Here is a 23,053-nt window from a genome sequence, read left to right on the forward strand (position 1 = left end):
CATTCATCAATTAAATAAGTGCTTTTCATTTGTTTATCCAAACACAAAAATACTACAACTTTATTAAAAAAACACTTTTAAAAGCCAACTTTAAAAACCTATTTTTTAAATAAAAATTTACTGTTTCCAAACGGGCTCTTAAATAAAGTTATTGATAAAGACACACACAACGGCGTGAATAGCATAATGAAAATTGTTGTTTTTAAAAAGTAAATAAATGAATAAGAATTTAAAGCTTGTAGTGTTATCAAAATTAGAATCTTTTAAATATTTTTTAAATCTATATCAATAATTATAATTAGTAAATGGTTATATCACTCTTAATTTAAAAAATAGTGTTAAAATTTATTAATCTAAAAACAACAAAAAATATCAAGTTCAAATAATTATCTGAATCATAAAAGCACGCGACGCGCATAAAAGAACACAAATATAGAATGAAAGTTAGGAAATTCTAGTGTTGGTGGAAAGTTTTACCACCATTGCAGTATTTGTTTTTAAAAAATAATTGTAATTTTATTTTTTAAAAAAAAACAAAATAAGAGGCCAATTCACACTTAATATAATTATTATAAATTTATATTTCAAAAAAAATAATTATAACTTTATAATAGCATATATATATATATATTAATGATGATGATGATGATTATTATTTTTATTAGGATTTATATATAATGATGATGATGATTATTATTTTTGGGATTCAGAAAGTGAAGAAAAACCAAAACCGTGCAGACCACCCAAGCCCGAACCAACCGACCACACCTCCCAACGTCCGAACACCAATTGCCGCCAACCACCGCAACCCACCGGAGGCGACGAGGAGAAACCCTTAAAGCCGAAACAGTGCCGCCTGAAACAGTGCTGTTTCTGTTCCTTTTTAGTTCTTCGACGAATTGCAGGTGCTTGGAAAACCTCGGTGAACCGACATGGAGGTCAGTGTCCTATGATTAAAACTTACCCAGCTACTTAGTACTTAGTCATGCGATTTGGTTGGTTTTTGACTGCGATGTTTCTTTGTTCTTGTTTACCTGTGATCTTCAGAGAAACGGAGATGGAGGACAGCTTGACCTTGATAAAATAACAGATACTCTTGAACCAGAGGCTCCTACGAGTGGTGGTCTTTTTGTACCTGGAATGGATAGAGTTGTGTTCAGACATCCCGAGAAGAAATCGATTTTAGGTTTGATTCACATCTTTTTGGGCTTAAAACGGCTCTTGTTCTGCCCTAATCACGAGTTTTACGGTTAATGATTCAGTATTTTCAAAACAAATTTGGAAATGCAAAAGGAGCTGCTCTTTTCCCGAAATTAGATCAATATTGCTCCTTTCCACCTTTATAGAATCTTATTGTATCAGATGTGTCGTATGTTCTCCAACGGTAATTAGTTCTGTAAGCGAGCAATTCCAATCTGAATGCTTGGTCCACACTGATTTCTGCTTATATGTGGTAACTTCATATGTACAAGATAGAGTTTGCCTGAAATTGGGGAACATGTTTATTTCCTGATCTTTGGAACATTATTTCTACCTTTTTCTGTTTATTTTGGCTTTACCACCTTGCCTCCTCACTCTATTTTTGTATTTACCTATCTCATATTCTTTCCTCGACTCCAGCTGAATTTTCTAACTGAGCAATGTTTATTTGACTATTATAAAACGTTATATCTTAGTATGTTATTATGATAGGGCTTGATGTACTCGCAAGAAAAAAACGCGAGGAATTAAGCATGGAGGGTGCATTCAAGGTTCCGAAAGACCGGGTTGCCTCTGTTGCAGCCTCTCTCAACGAAGAAGAGGAAACGTCCATTCATTCAGGCCTTGATGAATTGGAGAGTAATGTGTCTAATGATGTGCGCAAGTATTCTAACAGGCGATACCGTGAAATAGCAACAAGTGAAACATCTAATTCAGGTAGCAATTAGCATATCATGTTAGCATTATTTTAGAATCCATTGAACAAAACCAAGCGTCAATAAATACATAACTTTTAGAATTCTAATTGTTATAGTTCACAGCCTAGATATGTTCATGTAGCTCTCAAAAGATTCCATGAAATATTGCATTTACCTTTTGTCTGTTTGTTCTGTACCAAGTTCCTTTTTTTTTTTTTTTAACTTATTGGTCTGTCCCTTTCATTTCAGGAACTGTTGTTACTGAAGATATTAGTAACAACGAAGTGTATGTAAGTCGTCGCACAGATGATCATATTAAGGTTTGTACTACATGCTTCGTGCATTGGCTCCCTGTTTTCATCTTTTTCTCACGTCATCGAGTGTTCAAAGTTGGTATATTATGATGTGATAATTTCTGGGCCCGTGATGAAAGCTCAAACTACTGTTTTTAGCAGTAAGCCAATAATTTAACTAGTAGCATCACCAAAGGGCACAGCTTGCATCAGTTCGTAAGACCTAAAAACGGTAGTTTGAGAATTCATCTCAGGCTCCTGAAATTATCATCTGTAGCAGAATAATGAATTTATAAGACCTATAATTTGGTTTCTTAATTCAAGGACGATTATCCCTTTTTATTTTTTGTTGATGTTTTTTTGTTATCTGTTTGTTTTTTAGAATTTAATTTTATTCCTACACGATGTTCGCTTTTTCTGGAATTCTGATCGGTTACTATCTATCAAGAATAAATGTATATGTATGCTGCATACAGCATACTCTTTGCATATATTCTTTTGTCATGATGAGAAATACTATCGTGCATTGGAGTTGGTGATATATGATAGTAAATGAAATATTACTGAATAAACGAAGCCATTGAGGTGCGGAGCTTTTACTTCAACTAATTAGACTGTCAGTTTTTGCGGCCAAGAATTGATAAATTTTCTAAAGTTTGCTTGTGTTATCACATTCATGAATTCGTGGTAAACTCTTGCAGCACCTGTAATTTGACATTTGCATTCTGTTTTAGGTTTTAGCTAAATCCACTGGAAGGTCCAGGCATAGAAGTCCTAGTTCTGACCCAGCAAATTACGATAGAAGTGGAAGAAAATACAGGGAAGAGTTCAGGAGCTCAGCTAATGCCAGTAGAAATAGACATAGTTTTGTCGGGGAAGGGAGGGCTCATAGAGAATCATCTCAAAGTCGGGAGAGAGTTCCGGGTGAAGATTATGGAAGAAAAAGATACAGACAAGACAGTTCTAGGAGGTCCCCTGGTATGTCTACTTTGTGACCTTATCACCTGAATGATTTTACTTCTTTCAACAATTACAATTACAATTACAATAAATTAAATGTGGTTTAGAACACTAGATAAATACTTCAACATGTAAATATGATCTGTCCTGTGAATGATAGACTTGAGTGTAATGGAGTTATTTTCGTGTTTATTACTTTTTATTCTTCGATAATGATGTAATCCTTGGCAGGCAGATCTGACTGGGATGATGGACGGTGGGAATGGGAAGATACTCCTCGTCGCAATGGTCATAGTTCTAGCAGCAGGCACCATCGACCTTCGCCATCCCCCATGCTTGTTGGGGCCTCTCCTGATGCAAGACTTGTTTCTCCGTGGTTGGGTGGGCGGACCCCCAACTCTACATGTAAGTTTCACATATATTTTTAAGTTGAACATTGGAAATGGAATTATCTTGTCTGGTTTTTCGGGTAAGATTTGTGCATTATTTGCTCGTAATTAATTAAAGTTGATTCTTCACTGAAGCTGCTGCATCTCCTTGGGATATCATTGCTCCATCCCCTTCTCCAGTTCGGGCATCTGGGTCCTCTGTTAGGTCTGCAAGTTCCCGATATGGTGGGAAATCTAATCAGGTTGCATTCTCTGCAAATAAGTTGAAATCAGCGGAGGTAACTCATTTCTTCCTTGTTTTAGTTTCAAATATTCTTGAATTTTCTGGTATTTAGTTTTAGTTTACTTGATAGATTGGATTGATTTGTTTTTTTACCCATACCCTATTTTCTGATTATAGGATGGAGAAGATAGCCTGGATGATGGATCTAAAGATCAGAATCACGAGATATCAGAAAGTATACGCATAGAAATGGAGTATAATTCTGATCGCGCATGGTAATTCAATTGATTACATTTCTCTGAAATGTGTTGTCAAAGATCATGATATGTTTTGTGTAGTATACCGACATGATAACTGATAACTGCCATTTATTTGGTCTATCAACTCAATTGCCTATGCGACGGACTATTCAACGGATCTACAATATAACCCAAGTTAAGGAAATTATTAACATGTAACTAGACTTGATAATGGATCCTTTGGAATTGTGAAACGAAATCTCAAATCACTACCTTCTCTGAAAATTCGAAACCGGAATTGTGAAGTTCCGGTTTGGCTTCGGTTCCTAAAAATAAGAAACCGGAACTGTAAATTAATGTAGATTTCAAGGTTTTGCAGTATACATCATAGACTAAGTTAAACTATATAATTAAATTGCTCTATTTATATAAACTAAATCTACCGTTTATTTTTATTTCTTTTTCGATAAAGACGAATTAGGAACCAAAACTATAAAATAATCTTATATTTTAAGGTTTTCTACTATACATACGCAAGTTAAATTTTCTAATTAAATTACTTGATTTATATACAAATTAAATTTACCCCTTTTATTTTTTTCCCCCAAAAAAGACGAATATTTCAATTATTTTGTAATATAATTGTTAAATAATTAGTTTAATTACAACATTTGTTGTACCCTTTTTTGTTGATAAATCTGAAAGAATAAATTTTAATTCAAATCGCTTCAAACTGGGATCAAATCAAAATTGAAACCACTAAAATTCAAAAGCGAAACCATATCCAAACTGTTTGGGTTTGGTTCCACCTTTCTTAAAAGTCGAAACCGTCAGTTTTGGAACCGTGGTGAGGCCTACATATTAGAAATGAATTTGAGAATGTGCTACTTAATTTTGAAATATAGTCTATTAGTTTGTTGCTTCATTTTAGAAAGAAATTGAGACAAATGTGCTCTATAATGAATCATCGATCTTTTTTCATGTAAAGGCATGACTAGAAGAGCTCTTTCAAATTCTACCTTCAACTTTTCAGTGCTAATTTACGTTGACTGAGTTACTTTTGGCTGTATATCTGTGAATATGTTATTTGTTACCTACGAGTGCTTTTTATTTGTCTGCATGATGAATGAACTATTGCTGTATTTTTACAGGTATGACCGAGAAGAGGGTGGGACCTTTAATGATGCAGATACTACATCACTTTTTCTTGGTGACGAGGCATCCTTTCAGAAGAAAGAGGCAGAGTTGGCTAAGAGACTGGTATGAATTTACATGGCATTAGTATGACGTAGTTCCTTTTTAGCAGCATTAAGATCTCTACCAGACAATACTTTGCCTCCCAATTCTAAATGTTTTCGAGCAATATCAAATTGTATAACGCAACTGAAAAGAATATTGTCTATGCTTGTTATACATTCAGTTTGAGTAAATTGTCAATAAGAGGAGCGTATTCTGCGTTTCTGTGTGTTTGATCTGTGATTATGATGTTACGACCAAAAATTGCCAACAGTGTCAACATTCTAGCGGGGGGATGTTTGGCAATTTCTGGATCATGTGTATAGATTAAATGCCTTTTTGTAAATTTTTTGAATGAAGTAAAAATACATTAAAAGTGAGATGGGGGTGTGTTTTAAACAGTTGTGGTTCTGTTTTTGGGATTCAGTGGCACATGCCAGGTATTGGGGTTTTCATACCTGATTCCAGTTTAGGAAACACTTTAGAAGGTAATCTTTGACATACTCGGTCTTTACTTTTTGGCATCAAGTTTGTAGATAATCAACTGCTCAGAAAGACACTTTCTCAACGTTTGTCTTCTTTAAACATAAGCTAAGGTTTAGTATGCAAATGGCTTTGTATTACTTGTTTTTATTGCTTCATAGTGCATTCGATAGGAAATGTCAGAATTTGTTACCATAGTGATATGTTCCATTGATTCTGTTTTATCCACCATCCGTCCATGGTTTTCATGTTTTGAGCATTTTTTTTTCTCAATTGAAAAAATTTAGTACCGCAGCCATTTATTTCCTTGATGACAGACACGAAAAGATGGAAGTAAGATGACACTGTCTCAGAGCAAAAAACTATCACAACTCACTGCTGACAATGCTCAGTGGGAAGACCGTCAACTTATGAGATCAGGGGCTGTCAGAGGGACAGAGGTGCAAACTACCTTTGATGATGAGGATGAACGAAAGGTTATTCTTCTTGTGCATGGTAAGTATCGAAATTATCATATTGTAGTTCATGGCATGATTATCATAGTTAAAAGTTATTCGCTTAGAGGTTTACAATGTCACTCGTTTCAGATACAAAGCCCCCTTTTCTGGATGGGAGGATTGTTTTTACTAAACAAGCTGAGCCTATCATGCCAATAAAAGACCCTACATCAGATATGGCTATAATATCTCGAAAAGGATCAACTCTTGTTAGGGAAATCCATGAAAAACAGAGCATGAACAAATCGCGGCAGCGCTTTTGGGAGCTTGCAGGTTCGAAACTAGGTGAGATTCTTGGTGTCGAGAAAACTGCAGAGCAGGTATGCCAAATTAGTTTTGTGGATGCTGGTTTAAAGTTTTTTTTAACTGTGCTAGTATCTAAAGCGTTTTTCCATCAATTACTAGATTGATGCAGACACTGCTGTAGTGGGTGAACAAGGTGAAGTTGATTTCAAGGAGGATGCCAAATTCGCACAGCATTTGAAGAAAGGTGAAGCAGTGAGCGAGTTTGCAAAGACGAAAACATTATCTCAACAAAGACAGTATCTGCCCATTTTTTCTGTACGAGATGAATTAATGCAGGTTTGAAGACCTTTCTGTCTGTTTTTCTTGGCGGCTTTAAGATATTAGAAGAGTCTTCAAACATTTCTCGAGTAATTAGTGCAATGTTAATTAGTAGGTGCATTTAAGCAGACTAGTCGAAGATTAGGGCCATTAGGTAATGTTAACTGTTGAGAATTTGCATGCCTGAACTCATTATTGTATAATTTATTCACTCTGTTGTTTCGAGTGTGATAATTTTCTTCTATTTGGGATGTCATCTTTTACAAGTGCCAAACCTAAACTAGTTATTCGTTATAATTTTCTACCTTTCTGATGGCAATAATCTTCTTCCTATTTGGCCCTTTGTTCACAGATGTATATTTAATCTCATTATTGTATGATTTAGTCGCACTTGATTGTCCCATTTTCTCTCGACTTGGCATTGTCATCTCTTACAAAGGTCATCCGTTTTTCTTTCTATCTTTCTAATGGTAATCATCTTCTTCCTATTTGGCCCATTGTTCACAAATGTAGGTGATTCGTGAGAATCAGGTGGTGGTAGTGGTTGGGGAAACTGGTTCTGGAAAGACCACGCAATTAACTCAGGTTTGTTAAAAACTTCTAGATTAGGCTAATTTTTGTTCTCTTGTTTGGTGAGTGCTTCACCTTTCTGTGTGTATATTTATCTTTTGGGGGTGTTCATTTCTTAAATTTTTGCTTCCGCATGACAACTTGTGTGTGATCATTGGCAGTATCTGCATGAAGATGAGTACACAAGCAGCAGCATTGTTGGTTGCACACAACCAAGGCGCGTCGCAGCCATGAGCGTAGCCAAAAGAGTGAGTGAAGAGATGGAAACTGAGCTTGGTGATAAAGTTGGATATGCGATACGGTTCGAGGACGTGACAGGGCCTAATACGGTTATCAAGGTAACAACTTGCATATTCCTTTAACCTTGGGTAATGGAGGTTCTATCCAAGGCGCGCATCTGTTTCTGGTTGAAACCCTCTTAGGCCTGGGCTCGTCCTTGGCCTTCGAGAATTTCTGGAAAAGGGTAAAGCCCCACCCCCACCCCCCCAAAAAAAAAATTTCCTTTGGTCATAGAGGTCTTCATTTACTTCAACAAGATAAATTGGTGTTTGTTGATGGCATCACTAGATTTATGAAAATTGTAGAACAGGCGTGCCATCTTGTATTTTTCGACAATGAACTTTTCCATTTTATCCACTATTTTTTGTTTAATGCTTTTATTAAAGGCTACATGGACAAAGCAACAACATTGCACAACTGTTACACCCAGTTTCAGATAAGCAGATGGGCCACTGATTGGTTTGACGTGCTAGAACTTATTTATAAATAAGACTAATACTCATGTCTGTTGTCATATTATGCGAAGCCTGGCGTTCGATGATCACACTGATGGTGGTTGTGCTATGTGATCTATGATTCTTTACTTTGCTGTTATTCTAATATTCAATGATCACACTGGTCCTTGTTGAGCTTTGTAACCAATGGTTTTTTACTTTGCAGTACATGACTGATGGTGTGCTTTTGAGGGAGACACTTAAAGATTCAGATCTGGAAAAATATAGGTGTTTTTTTTTTACCTTAAAAACATGGATTTCAAATTATTTGCCCTCTGTATGATGTACCCTTTACCCTCTTTACATTATTTGTGTAGGGTCATTGTGATGGATGAAGCCCATGAACGATCCTTGAGCACGGATGTGCTGTTTGGCATCCTCAAGAAAGTGGTGGCCAGACGCCGTGATTTCAAGCTTATTGTGACTTCTGCCACCCTTAATGCTCAGAAATTCTCAAATTTTTTTGGAAGGTATGTTTTGTATTTAATTTGTGCTGAAGTCTGGGTTTTCGTTTCTAACCTTTCCTAAACCGATTTCATTCTCCATGCAGCGTACCTGTATTTCACATTCCTGGAAGAACTTTTCCTGTCCAGATCTTGTACAGTAAAACTCCTTGTGAAGATTATGTTGAAGCTGCTGTAAAACAAACCATGACAATCCACATCACTAGTGCACCCGGTGATATCCTTATCTTCATGACTGGTCAGGATGAGATTGAGGCAACATGTTATGCTCTTTCAGAGCGCATGGAACAGTTGATTGCCTCAAAGAAGGATGCTCCAAAGCTCTCAATCCTCCCCATTTACTCCCAGCTCCCTGCTGATTTGCAGGCAAAAATTTTCCAAAAAGCTGAAGACGGTGCTCGGAAGTGTATTGTTGCTACCAACATTGCTGAGACATCTTTGACTGTTGATGGAATCTTCTATGTTATTGACACGGGTTACGGTAAAATAAAGGTGTATAACCCTCGAATGGGAATGGATGCTCTCCAAGTATTTCCTGTTAGTCGTGCTGCTGCTGATCAGCGAGCTGGGCGTGCTGGAAGAACCGGGCCAGGGACTTGTTATCGTCTTTATACTGAGAGCGCCTACCTGAATGAAATGCTTCCCAGTCCTGTCCCAGAAATCCAAAGAACCAACCTCGGCAATGTGGTTTTGTTGCTCAAGTCACTAAAAATCGACAATTTGTTGGATTTTGACTTTATGGATCCTCCTCCTCAAGAGAACATCCTAAATTCCATGTACCAGTTGTGGGTTTTAGGTGCTTTGAACAATGTTGGAGGTCTTACAGAACTTGGTTGGAAAATGGTTGAGTTTCCACTTGATCCTCCCCTCGCCAAGATGCTTTTAATGGGTGAGCAGCTCGAATGCATCAACGAGGTTTTGACAATTGTGTCAATGCTGTCAGTACCCTCTGTTTTCTTCAGACCCAAGGATAGGGTTGAGGAGAGTGACGCAGCAAGGGAAAAGTTCTTTGTGCCAGAGTCTGATCACCTAACGCTCCTCAATGTGTATCAGCAATGGAAAGCTAATCAATATCGGGGTGATTGGTGCAACGATCATTTTCTGCACGTAAAAGGATTACGCAAGGCCAGAGAAGTGAGATCCCAGTTACTAGACATTTTGAAGACTTTGAAGATTCCACTTACATCGAGCGGCCCTGATTGGGATGTCGTTAGACAAGCCATATGCTCAGCTTACTTTCACAACGCTGCGCGTCTGAAAGGTGTTGGGGAGTACGTCAACTGCAGGAATGGAATGCCATGCCACTTACATCCCAGCAGTGCCATATATGGCTTGGGTTATACTCCAGATTACGTGGTTTATCATGAGTTGATACTTACAACGAAGGAATATATGCAATGCGCTACAGCAGTTGAACCCCAGTGGCTAGCTGAGTTAGGACCCATGTTTTTCTCGGTAAAGGAGTCGGATACATCCATGATGGAGCATAAGAAGAGACAAAAGGAAGAGAAAACAGCCATGGAAGAAGAAATGGAGAACTTGAGGAAGGTCCAGGCCGATAGGGAGAAAGATAGCATGGAGAAGGAAAAGAAGAAGAGGGCCGAGCAACAACAGCAAGTTTCTATACCTGGCTTGAAGCAGGGGTCGTCTACCTATTTGAGACCGAAAAGGCTCGGTTTGTAGTATATGAAAGATTGTCGACGATATTTACGCCATGGATTCTGTTTTTGTTGTCAATTAATATGATTATATTTGCCGTCTGAAGTTTGTCTTGTCTTTTCTTGTTTACTGTACGGTGAGAACATGAAGAGCCCGTGAGAAGTGTGGGTCTGAGGATGAGCTTTTTCGTTTCGTTTCCACGGATGAAACCAGAAGAGCTTCATTCAATACTGTGAAATATAAAATGCAAATGAATTGAGTAACAATAAAATAATTTGGGATTATGATTGGGTGTACATGTTCTCCAAGAATTGATGTTGATGAATTCTGCCTGATTTTCTATCCATCCACGTTTTGTGACTTGTGATTGATCATCTTCTTTGAAATTTTTTATGCGAGGTAGAACCCTTTCTATCCCTTGATCTATCTTACATATCCACGCACCTTGAGCAAGGATTTGCACGCGAATGGGTTAGAATATTTTACGTTGGTTCATGTAGTATTATCGTCTCAAAGGCAATCAATTTCATTTTGTTTGCTAGAATTTCCGTGCAAGGCCAAGCATAACTAGGTATTTGAGCTAAAGCATTATAATAAAGTTATTGATAGCAATGTTCTTGAAAATCTCAAGAAGCGTTTTAAAGTAACAATCCAATTGCGATTTCTTACCTCTATTGAGAGTGTGAAAATAAAATCGACCAAAGATACAACAGGAGGGACAAAAATAGCAACCAAAGGCAAAGATGCAATAGGAGGCTATAAGAAATTTCATTTCAGCACATAATTCAAGCTTTGATTGTAACGCTGCACAGGCACGATCCCGATGGCTTGATCTCGGAGGTCTGCCATTCGGAACCCGGGGCAGCATTTGGATCGTATAACAAAGTATGATAACCAGGATCCTCCTGCAATGAAAACAACAAAAGTTTTCCATTCAATATGCCAAATCGAAATCCAATACTCGTGCTTCCTGTGACGGGAACAGGAACCATCTTCCATGAATTGTCTGCAGGGTTGAATATAGCAAGTTTACGCTCGTTTTTCCATTCCATGCAACACAGCTTCTTTCCTAGTACTGCATGCGCAGTAACCATAACACAGCCGTTTTTTATCTGGCACCATGTGTGCCTATCAGGACTATAGATATCAACGAACCTCGAGTTTCCGATCGTGAAACTCGACCTACCTCCCATAACATAGAGCTTTCCCTCAAAGCCACAGGCAAAACATCCCCACCTTGGGCGCCGCAAACTCTCTATCACAGTCCACTTGTCGGTGTCAGGATCATAAATCTCAGCAGATGAGAGAGAGTCTCCATCCTTCCCACACCCTCCAACCACATAGACCAAGCCATTCACCTCAGCACAAGCAAAGTCGTACCGCGCTACATTCATGCAAGTTAATCGGCTCCAGCTGCAAGAGTTAGAAATTTTGTCATGGATGAACCAAAAAAATTGACCTCTCAGTGTGTGGAGGAAGTTTGAATTCTGCTGAATGAGGTACATATAAATGCCCAAATTATTTGAAAGGTAAAAATATGTCAAATTAGTTGATGGAGAAACAAATCAATGAACATGATATAAATTTACTGATGTAGATCAATGCTGATTTATCGTAAACCACATTAATTTGCACATGTTTAGAAGTTGGAAAAACCTATGATACATTCAGGCTCGGATAAAATAAATCAGATAAGAAAATCAACTGTTTGAGCAAACAGAGATTAACGGTAACCAGTGAGGAAATGGAAATGGGACAAATTATGTGTTACCTGTTGAGGCAAGAATCATATTGATAAACATCTGCTGAAACAGATTGAGTTCCATCAACCACAGAGTACCCAGCAATAACAAGAAGCTTTCCGTTGAGAACAACAACGCCAAAGCCTGCTATGACAGGACCAGGCATTTGTGGGAGTTGATGGTGTTTGTTTCCGAAACAATCCAGAACCTCCCAGTGGCTCTCTTTTCCATCAGCATCCATAGTAAGGATGTAAAGCCATTCCTCAAGCATCCCAGCTAGTTTTCGGATAGTGATGAACTCTTTGCTTTTGATAAAGGACCTCCAATTCTTGCACACGGCACCCATGGAGGGAAAATAAGATCGAGGAACAAGAGAAAGGCAGTGCTTGGAGACATCATCAGGCAATCCAGGCAAGATTGGACTATGACAATCATCATCGATCTTGGAAGTTCTTAAGATCGAATCACTTTTAGCAGCCAGGGGGGCTTGTTGCATCAAATTGGAGAAACATATATCTGACTCTTTGACTCTCTTCACAGAAAAAGGGCCAGGCATTCTTCAATATTCAGACTATCTAGTTTGACACCACGCTATCCTTGACAAATTCTTTAAAGACAAACACTAATTCAACTAAATGATTTTTGGACACTAATTAAAGGAATTCATGAAATCCCTCGGTGATGTGAATTCTACGAGACCAAGGCAAGAAAGTTGTTGCAAAATGGATCTCATGATCTGCTAAGGCCGATGATTTATTATGCTTCATCCAATAAGATTCAAATTCCATACCACTTTCAGTGGTCCTACTATATTTCAATTTCTTTGAACAAACGAGGCAGGTGGCCAATTTCAACTCTTCGGAAGTATATTTCTTTTTACACATTTCCTGTGTACCTTAAGACACAAAAAGGAAATAAAACTAATGAAAATCAGGTACACCAGATCCAAAACTAGCCAAACACGAAACAGGAAAGTACCTGAAAAGGCCATAACCTAAGTGCTTTTAGCCCCCCGTCACTTCCATTTCTTCGAAATAAATGATAACCTGAAGTATGTCACAAACATGAGAAATAGAGACAAAATAAATTAAAGCAGCTCATGTATTCCAGGAACTGGGAAAAAAAAGAGCAAAAGAATTTCTTTAAGATTTAGAAAAAAATTCAACTTTCAAAAGAACGGAGCTGAGAACCATGGAGATGTGCTTGACTTTGACTTGTCAAATTCTGCTGCTGAGCATAACTTAAAACTCAAACCACCCATGGATAAAATTAATATACTGAAGTCAATAGCCAACCAACTTGATCTTGATAAATAAAAAAAAATAAAATCACGATCCAGCACATGGATAAATAACTTGAGCTTTGAAAGAGGCAACCATTTACCTCACCAAACCCACTCCTCCAAACAGCCAACTACCAACCCATAAAAGAAGAATGAAAAAAGAGGTAATAATATTAGAACTATAAATCACTTTACCCATTCCAGATTCAACAAATTATGCTATTAGTAGCATTGGGTGGAGGTCAAATGACCCCAAACCAGATAAAACCCAATCAAGATATAATCCATCAGTCACTCGGCATTGTATGAAATGAGGAAAAATGAAACGAAAAAAACAAGAACCAGACTCATTCATAAAGGAAACACACACCTCAAAGTTCACAATTGCTCGCACAAAAATAATCAGATCTACACATTGGGAAGCATAACAAATCACATGGAAACAAATCAGTCAGATTTCGTTCGACAAGTAAAATCGCATAACCAAATTCAAACAGATCGAACATACTAATAAAAACACACACAAATTGCTACAAATATAATGTCGCAGTAAAAAAAAACAGACAGTTTATAATCAGTTATAAATAAAGAAACGATGAAATTCATTTACCTTTGGAATTTGGAGAGCTTTGACGAAGCAGAAGGTAGAAGTGAAGAGCGATAATAACAGCAAAAAAATGGGGAATAAATAAGGAGATGGGGAGAATGGATAAGAATTCAGTCAGAGATGGGAGAAATTGTGAAAGAATTGTGATGATCCTCAAAAAATGGTTAAGGCAATATTTATATATATATATATACACAGACACACATCATGGGATAGAATTTTAGACCAACCGGATAGAAAGACTCGCAGTGGTACACTTTTCGAGGGCGCTTGATTCGTAGAATTAAAATAATAATAATAAATTATATATATATAATATAAATAACAATTTTATTTTTTTTTTGAAAAAATATAAATAACAATTTAAAAATAATAGGATGATGAATAATTTAAAATTCCAGTGATACATTGGATGGAATTAACTAAGAGATTTAATAATTTTAAAATAATGTGAAAATATGTTAAATTATTTTTATGAGTTAGTACGTGAATTATGTGATTTATTTGTATGTTTTAAATATTGTTTCGGTATTTAAATCGGTATGATGTGATTTATGAATTTATTTGAGAAAATCATTTGATGATCGCGTAGGCGGGACCGTGGACGGACGAGATGTTAGTTTTCACCCAAAATATTTTATGAGATTTTTAGGAGCCTTAAAATATTATTTTAAGGTAAGATTTTAAGAAAATTATGGTATTTATATATATGTATATTTATATGTCCGTTTTTACCCAAAATAAGTCATTTTAATAACTTTTATTAAGCTTTAAAAATCCCATTAATTATAATTTCGGGATTTATTTAGTTTTAGCAAATTAGAATGTATTTTAAAGTTTAAAATTAGAGTATTTAATTATCCTAATTATCTATTAATTATTTAACCTAGATTATCCTAAATATTATACCCTAAATCCCTCCCAAACCCACGCCTCACCTCTTAGCCGCCTCCATCAACCTCTTCTCCACCATTTTCACGTTTCATCAGAGTTTTCCCAGCCCCATAGCCAATCTTTAAAGGTTTTTGGATTATTTAGAAGATCCGTTCGTCCCGGCGAGCCCGATACGCATCGTTCACGTCGTTTCGTCTAAATAATTATCAAGGCACGTTTCGAATCCATTCTTGGCCACCATTTAAATCATATTACAAAGATTTTATGCTTACAAGATCTGAATTCTGATATTGCATGTGTTATGATCTAGAAAAGAAAACATTAGAGTTCATGCATGTTCCTCACGTTTTTGCACTTCATGGCTCGGTTTTGCACTATTTTTGGACATGGCTTGGTTCGAACTGCTGTCTGATCGTTCATGGGTCTAGGTGGGTTCCTAGGGGTGGGTTTAGGCAAGGTGGTTCACAGCTGGAAGGGCTGGAACCAAGGGAAAAGGGGCTGGGACAGCAGCTAGGCGGGCAGAGGGAGCTGTCTGGTTTAGGGGCCTTGGCCGAGCCATGCAAGGCTTGGCTCGGGCCAGGACTGGTCCAAGGGATGCACTTGGACCCTGTGGTGGTCCAGGATCCGGATCTCCGGCCGTTGGTGGCCGGATCTGGTTGAAACGTGCAAAGGATCATGGGCTGTCCAGAAAAGGGGGCTGCGCAGGTTGCATGAGGTTTAGGGGCCTTGGCCGAGCCATGCAAGGCTTGGCTCGAGCCAGGCCTGGTCCAAGGGTTGCCCCTGGACCCTGGGGTGGTCCAGGTGTCGGAGCTCCGGCCATGGGTGGCCGGAGCTGGTCGAAAAGTTAAGGGGAGTAAGGGCTGTTCCAGGGGAGGGGCTGCGTGGAGTTTTCTTGGGATTTAGGGGTTGTGGCCGAGCCAGGACCCAGACTGTGGTTGCACCTGGACCCTGGGGTGGTCCAGGTGCCGGAGCTCCGGCCGATGGTGGCCGGAGCAAGGTGTTTAAGTGGCTAAGGCGGCAGCTGCCGCAAGGGGGTTTGAGGATAGGTTAGGGCCGGGTTCTATGGTTTCAAGTGAGCCGGGCTCGGGTCTTTGGGTCCGGGTCCGGGTCCGGTCAAGTCTTGATGGGTCAAAATATTTTTAGTCCGGGTCTAGATTTTATTATTTGGGCTTGGGTTTGTTACTTTAATTAATTAAGAGTTTAAGTAGTTAATTGATGGGTTGAGATTGTTTAATTAATTAATTGGACTAATTTAATGGGATTTATTAATTATGGAGGTGAGACCACTAATTTGTCATGGGCCGTGTGATCCATGAGAATTATTGGGCCAAGTTGTGTTGGTTTAGTACTTTTATCGATCTAATTTATAAGTTAATGGTTAGTTAATAATTTTATTAATTCAACTTTAAGTTAATAAGTTGATGGGCCTAAATTATGTTTTAAGTGAGCCTATTAGTTTTTCATGGGCCAGGTCAGGTTGGGCTTTTGGGGTTTTGAGTCAGTCTAGGAATTTATGGGTTTAAGTTCAGTGGTCAACAGCTAGAACAAGTCCATGGAAAATAAAAAGGGTCCGTAAATATATATTTAAATCATGCATGTATTTTATTAGTTATATAAGTATGATTTTTAAGAAAATAAATTAAATATATATTTACGGGCAAATTTTCATGAAAATAAAGAAATAAGTGAGAATTTTCAAGTTCATGCATCATGTAAGAATTTTTATGATAAGTTTAAATGCATGTTAAGAAAAATATAATTTTTATGGAAGTTGAAGTGAAGGTAGAAAGTGATGTGGTTGGAGGCCGGGATACCTGGGCCCGATGACCTTCCTAATGATGTTTATGTATGATGAGCTTATGGATCCAGCTGAGAGGGCGGGTGAAATGGCAGCACAGAGGTGGAAACCCCACCGTCGCGTACGTTGGTTTAAGATTGATCAATCGTTTAGTATGAGGCCACCGACATGGATACGACCTGTTGAGAACTAAGAAATCATGATAAGTCATTTTATGAGATTTATTAAGTATGATGATATATGTTATAGCATGATGATAAAGCAGTATAATTATTTATTTCATGTTTATATGCATATAATTTTAAGTAGGGGTGTTCAAACTTCGGATAAAACCGAAAAAACCGGAAATCCAAACCGAAAAAACCAAACACCGAACCAAACCGAAAACCGAAATTTGAAATTCGGATATAAATTTTAAAACCGAAATTTATTTGGTTCGGTTTCGGATTATATATCTCAAAACCGAACCGACCGAAAAAATCGAAATTTTATTAAATTAATAATTTTATTTATATAATTGTTTATATTATATATTTTATGAGATGATACCTAATGAATAAAGAATCATTTTAAATAATTTTTAGTTGATTGTTGTTTATTTAAGTCATTTAGACTTTGAATTTAAGTATTTTACAAAAAAATCATTTAAAAAATAACATATTATATTTTAAAATATATTTATAATATTAATTAAAATAATTATATCAAAACCAAAATAACCGACCAAAATAACCGAACCGATTTAGTAAAAAACCGAACCGAAGTAAAATGGTTCGGATATCGGATTATATATTTCTAAAACCGAAAATCGAAAAAACCGAAATAAAAAACCAAAAACCGGACCGAACCGACCGATGAACACCCCTAATTTTAAGATCATGCACGTATAGTTATAATCACGTATTTTATATGATATGTGCTTGTCTGTGGTTTCATGTTGTTACATAAGGATAGAACGTGCTGAGCCTCTAGGCTTACTAGATTTAAATGGTGCAGGTGAGCAGAATGTTAATGAGGATAATGTGTTCCCGACTGGTGGCGAGGGCGTATGAGTATCCAGGCGGCTAGAACCCGTGACCATTGCTCTATGGTGATTTTTATGTTGAGATTTAGAACATTTGTTTCCGCACATGTTTATTATGTCAGATTTTTGTGTATGCATGGATTTTAGATTTAAGTATTTATTTTCTAAGTTTGCATGGATGTTAGTTTTATTTATTTATTTTAATGTTTGCATGGATTTTGGTGTAGAATTATTATTTAGAAATGTCATTATGAAATTTTTATAAATGAATATTTAGTAATTAATTTTATGTATTTAATTGCATGTGTGTACTTTTATTGTATTTATTGTGCATTTTGTATTTTAAATTAAGTAAAATTATTTTTTTAGTATGATATATATATGTATGGGCATATATATATATATATATTCATATTCATTATTTTATAGTTAGAGATTTTTTTTTAAAAAAATATTTCAATAGTAGTTTTAGGATGTTTCAAATGTTGAATCTCAAATGTTTGACAACTTATCTATCAATCAAATAAATCAAAAAATTCAGGACTTGTGAGATTATTGTTGCCACTGGTTAAAATTCGACAACTATGGAGTATGGAGACTCGATTGTTACGCACATATTTTTAATTAATATATATATATAATTCACTTATTGAGGAATATTGATTTGGTGGTGGGGACGCGGGGTCCATGAGCTTTAGATCCAACGGTTAAGGTTGATTTTGTGAGATCAATTGATCTCACAAGATAGATCTTCCAAAAAATAAGACCCTGAGAACTAATCTAAGGTTTGATTATCGTTAATCGCGAGTAGTTTTTTAATTTATTTAGATAAATTTTGAAGTTTATTTGTAATTATTTAGGCAGTTTTAGAAGTTTTATTTATAATTTTTTTGTTCGAGATAAACTAGTCTCGAGATCATGCTTAAGTTTCGTTAGTAATGAGGGCAATTACATTACATATTTGTAATTTGGTTCAAGATTATATTTGATTCTAAAAAAAAATTTTTAGTGGGATTTTAAATGATGCTATCATCATGGATGTATTTAAAATAAATTTACCACAATTATTATTGAGATATCATATTAGAATATGGAATGGATTCAAAATCGACTTGAATTTTTTCCATCGAAATAATTACAAAAATTTTAAACCAATGGATTTAAATATAAACTCTCAAATCCATTAATAATCTAAGAACAATCTTTTCACACGTATCTTAAAATAAATAAACAACCTTTTCACACGTAGTCATGTTTTGTCAAGTAACATTTTAATGAAAATTCGTTGGCTAATTTTGCAATGTGTGGATCTTTATGGACCAACAAAATATGAAAATATATATGTGGCTAGGGAATTTTACGGAATGTAGACTTGACAAAAGCTTTTATATTTGCCCTTGAAACCTTATATTTAGCATAATTCCTTTTGTAATCACTAATCAGCATTAAAAATACCAATTCATGAACTTTTCAATACCCTAATTTTATACACAAATCAATGGAATTATTAAAGGGAAATTGTTTTTTTTTTCATATATATTTACTTCTTTTCGATTTTGATACTCTAGCTTATCAAATTTCTATTATATAGTACTCTAGCTTTTAATTTCTGATAAATTTGATCTTTTTATCACTAAAAATAGTGATAACATTGCAAACATGAACACAAATACACCATTTAGCATTTCGCTCGAGGAAAGTTTCAAAAGTGAAGGGTTGCGAAGTAGTTTATTTTCTCGAAAAAGTAATTTGAATTAATCATAAATTCCTTCATCACTATTTGAATAGTATATTAAAATCAATCTAAAAAACATACAAAATAGGGAAAAAAATAGAGGATGTTTGGTTGAGCTTATAAACTCTACAAAACAACTTATACGATGTTTTACAACTTATATATGGAGCTAAAGGGTAACCTTGAGTTTTTTTTTATTTAAAAAAAGATCTTATTTCTCCAAAAATATCATTGCATATTTTCATAAATCCTCCCACTATGTCCTCCCATCATTAAATATTGAATAATATTTGTTTTAAAAAAATTCAAATGCTATCAAATTTTCTAAATTAAAATATAAAATAGTTATATTTTCTTACTATCGGTTATTCAAAAACTATTTTCAGATACCACCTAATGTGGAGACCCCTAATGCGAACTACAACACAACGAGACAAACAAACCGAAATAATTTTTTTTTCAAACGGGGCCGCGCTCGAGCACAGCTTTTTGCCGCTCGAGCGGGAACTGTTTCTGCTACAGTAAAACAAAGGGTAACTATTTAGTATTTATATTATCTTCTTAACAATATATCATTTTTTATCATTTTGACAATAAAAAAAAATCTTACAATACCAAACCTAAAAATTTTAAAGTTATTTAAAATAAGTTTATCCAAGTCATTTAACAGCGTATTTTTAAAATAAATCCCGACAACTTACAAACTCCTAAAAATAACTTTATATATAAACTCTAAAATAAGGTTAATGGTCAAACACCCTCTTACTCAATCATATAGCTTGAGCTAGTAATCCTTTGTGCTTTGTATCACTATTTCTTAAATCTAATATTGTAAATAAACTGACAATAAATTTAATCATTACTATAACCATTAATTGTATACTCGATACGAATTAATAATCTCATAAATGGAAATTCCTTCCAACTTTTGAAGACACAAATTAAAGAATCAATGAAGTTTACGATCTAATTGTAATGAATGATTGATTAACGTAAATCGACAGAACGAATACACAATTTCGTTGCTAATAAATTGAATACACTCATCAAATTAAAGAATATATAATATTGAAGAACAAATCTAACACTGACTCAGTAATGGCAATCGATCAAAGAAGAGTTGGAGAAGACGATGACTTCTTCTTTCGAACCAAAAGGAAACAGCTTGGACTGATCCGAACAATCATGATCTTCCTGGGCTGCAGGGAGATTAAGGTCCAAGGACAAAAGATTCCTCGGCCTTTTGACTTGTCGAAACTCGCTACTTGCCGCCGCAGCGTGCGGCGGAGGAATCGGCCTGTGGCGGCGCATGTGGCCGCCTAAAGCCTGGCCGGAGGCGAATTCGGCTCCACACAAGGAACATTCATGGACCCTACATTTGTTTCTATCGAAAGATGGAATATTTGACAAGGGAAGCGAAAGAGTACTCAATGATTCTTGCTTGTTTCTTGAAAACAATGGCGGCTTCTCTTCTAAGGGAAGCATTAATGTTTTATTACTGTTTTTTTTGTGGCTTGATCTGTGGCCTCCCAAAGCCTGGAATGAAGGGAAACTTTTGTTACAAGTCTTGCACTGGTAGTGCTCCGTCGCCGCCCGCGGCTGTGATGATTTTCTTGATCCTCCTCCGGACAAGAGAATCAAGCAGTTGGCCATGTATTCCTCCTCCTCATCCGCACTGCTCGGCGTGAGCTCGCCTGAATTATCTGAACAGCCGGAGGATTCGACGCTCAATATCGATCCACCACCGCCAAACCCGCCGCCCGTGCTGTATGAGTTAGCGGCCAATATGGTTAATGCCAGCGGGGAGGAGGGCCTTGGCCGCTTGCTACGTTTCCCCTTGACCATGATCACTTCTTGATCAATTTGCATGATATATCCAAAGTGCTAGCTAGCTTGTTACTGAATATGAGGCTTAAGGAGAAAATTTTGATTGCTATAATATTTCGAGGCTGAATTTAGGCTACAAGTTAACCATGTAAAAGTTTGTACTAAAGTAGAAAACTACAATATGTAAACATTTATACACATAATTTTGGTGCATGTGTAGAGGTAGAGCATACAAGATAAGCTAAGTTGATTGTAAGTCAATCAAATCGAGTTCACCGCTAAATATCAAATTTAATTAATTTGATTGTTTATTTTATTTTAATTTACTGTCATTAGACGTTTCACGAGCTTGTTTATCTTTGTTCTTGTTATTATTAAAATAAAATAAATTGTCTTCACTAAACCCACTGCGTGTTCTTTTTGAAAAAATAAATAAATAACCACACAATAATGACTATTTTTTAGAAAAATATACTGCACAAGGGATTTTTTTTAAAAAAAAATTGCTACTGGTAGACATCTATGAAATTACAATACATATGATTGTTTTGTCATTAAAAATTAACCCAATATTTTATTCATACTTTAATGATTAATATGATGATCTTTATATATACCTGATTTTGGATCAAATATTTATATTGCCAAATTAATATGGTATATATGCATTGTAGCACAGAATATATATAAATACATACATATATATATATATATATATTAATTGTTTCTTAAAAAAAAGGGAAAATGGGAAAATTAAGTAAGAATTGGTTGGCTAGGAAGCAAAGGGATTGCTTACTTTTTGGGATGGCAATTGGATTCCTTGTGGATGATTAGAGTGAAAGGCTGGCACCGCAGAATTTGCGCTACCTTCACCTCCCCACTACTTATTCCTCTTCGTTTTATTTTTTCCCTACTTATATTAAATATATATTGTTTATTTATTTATTTTTATAAGTTATTCATATTTTAATGTGCAGCTTCAGTCTAGCAAACCTGAAGTGAGATACAATGAATTCGGGCCCATAGAAAATGTAATTATAGTTTGAAATCTTTCTTGATTTGGATCTGTTTTCTCTGTTAGTTTTAGGGTAATATAGATTGAGTTTCTATTAATAAGAAAGTGTGTCGCTTTGCAATATTATTTGGACGGATTTTTATTTGAGACGATGGATTTCAAATTCATTAATTTGTCTTGAGTAAATTTCAAGGTTACATTATATCAATATTATGGTGGATTAAAATATATCAATCATTTGAAATTCATAATTAATTTATTTCTCGAATAAGCTAAGATCTTTCTCTCCCTATCAGATACATCAATCCCATCATGATTTGAATAAATTTGAGTTTTGTTTTCAAAAATGACTAGTAAAATTCATAATTTTAACTTTGTAGGAATTAATAATAAACAGCCACTTCAATTTTTTTGTCGTTTATTTAGAAAAAAACATTAACCTATTTATGACTTTTAAGAAAAGACAAATAAACAAAAATAATATATTTTATAGGACCATAAAGCGTAATTAATCATATAATTGGTTTAAGAATGCCATTGGTTAAGGAATTGTCTCGGGCACCTAAAATGTCAGTAGAGTTGACTTTATCATTTTTATGAAAGACTTAATTACTAATAATCTAATATGATAATTATAATAATATTATTAATTATCTCAAAAAATAATATTATTATTAATTATTGATAATAATTTGTCGGAGAAAATAAAATTCGAATCCCATGCCGGCCACGTTTAGCAATAATGCTGAAACTCTAAATTTTAATAATCGGGAAAAACATTGAAAAACATTCTACGTGCACTCCAAGACTAACACAAAGTCACTAACTACGTACTATATATGCTCATTATTTTTATTATTATTACATTGTTCAAAAATGTT

General features: G+C 35.6%; 3 protein-coding genes across 3 annotated transcripts; 1 reads left to right on the forward strand and 2 right to left on the reverse strand.

The window, feature by feature from the left end:
* The first annotated feature begins 720 nt into the window (after positions 1-720).
* LOC140887751 (pre-mRNA-splicing factor ATP-dependent RNA helicase DEAH7) lies at positions 721-10,555 on the forward strand. The gene is made up of 17 exons (XM_073295203.1): positions 721-938; positions 1,048-1,186; positions 1,693-1,917; positions 2,148-2,218; positions 2,926-3,169; positions 3,383-3,556; positions 3,676-3,818; positions 3,941-4,038; positions 5,154-5,262; positions 6,039-6,216; positions 6,309-6,538; positions 6,624-6,800; positions 7,296-7,367; positions 7,514-7,690; positions 8,292-8,353; positions 8,443-8,595; positions 8,676-10,555. Exons 1-17 carry the CDS (start codon positions 933-935, stop codon positions 10,270-10,272), a joined length of 3,855 nt encoding a protein of 1,284 aa, XP_073151304.1. The 5' UTR covers positions 721-932; the 3' UTR covers positions 10,273-10,555.
* A 287-nt stretch (positions 10,556-10,842) lies between these two features.
* On the reverse strand, positions 10,843-12,686 carry LOC140890846 (F-box/kelch-repeat protein At1g67480-like). Its single transcript, XM_073298964.1, has 2 exons — positions 12,020-12,686; positions 10,843-11,661 (listed from the first exon to the last, which is right to left on the reverse strand). The coding sequence occupies exons 1-2, from the start codon at positions 12,544-12,546 to the stop codon at positions 11,034-11,036; spliced, it is 1,155 nt and encodes a 384-aa protein (XP_073155065.1). The 5' UTR covers positions 12,547-12,686; the 3' UTR covers positions 10,843-11,033.
* A 7,681-nt stretch (positions 12,687-20,367) lies between these two features.
* On the reverse strand, positions 20,368-21,237 carry LOC140893280 (zinc finger protein ZAT5-like). The gene has a single exon (XM_073302346.1). The coding sequence runs from the start codon at positions 21,197-21,199 to the stop codon at positions 20,423-20,425; it is 777 nt and encodes a 258-aa protein (XP_073158447.1). The 5' UTR covers positions 21,200-21,237; the 3' UTR covers positions 20,368-20,422.
* Between the last annotated feature and the right edge of the window lie 1,816 nt (positions 21,238-23,053).

This window comes from Henckelia pumila, chromosome 3 (assembly GCF_033568475.1).
Source record: "Henckelia pumila isolate YLH828 chromosome 3, ASM3356847v2, whole genome shotgun sequence".
In the NCBI taxonomy this organism is placed as follows: domain Eukaryota; kingdom Viridiplantae; phylum Streptophyta; class Magnoliopsida; order Lamiales; family Gesneriaceae; genus Henckelia; species Henckelia pumila.

Coding starts and splice junctions, on each gene's coding strand:
- LOC140887751 (XM_073295203.1), top strand. Junction 2,219..2,925: donor GCACAGATGATCATATTAAG/GTTTGTACTACA, acceptor ATTCTGTTTTAG/GTTTTAGCTAAATCCACTGG. Junction 8,354..8,442: donor TCAGATCTGGAAAAATATAG/GTGTTTTTTTTT, acceptor TTATTTGTGTAG/GGTCATTGTGATGGATGAAG.
- LOC140890846 (XM_073298964.1), bottom strand. CDS start 12,546: ATGCCTGGCCCTTTTTCTGTGAAGAGAGTCAAAGAGTCAGATATATGT. Junction 11,662..12,019: donor TATGATTCTTGCCTCAACAG/GTAACACATAAT, acceptor TAACTCTTGCAG/CTGGAGCCGATTAACTTGCA.
- LOC140893280 (XM_073302346.1), bottom strand. CDS start 21,199: ATGCAAATTGATCAAGAAGTGATCATGGTCAAGGGGAAACGTAGCAAG.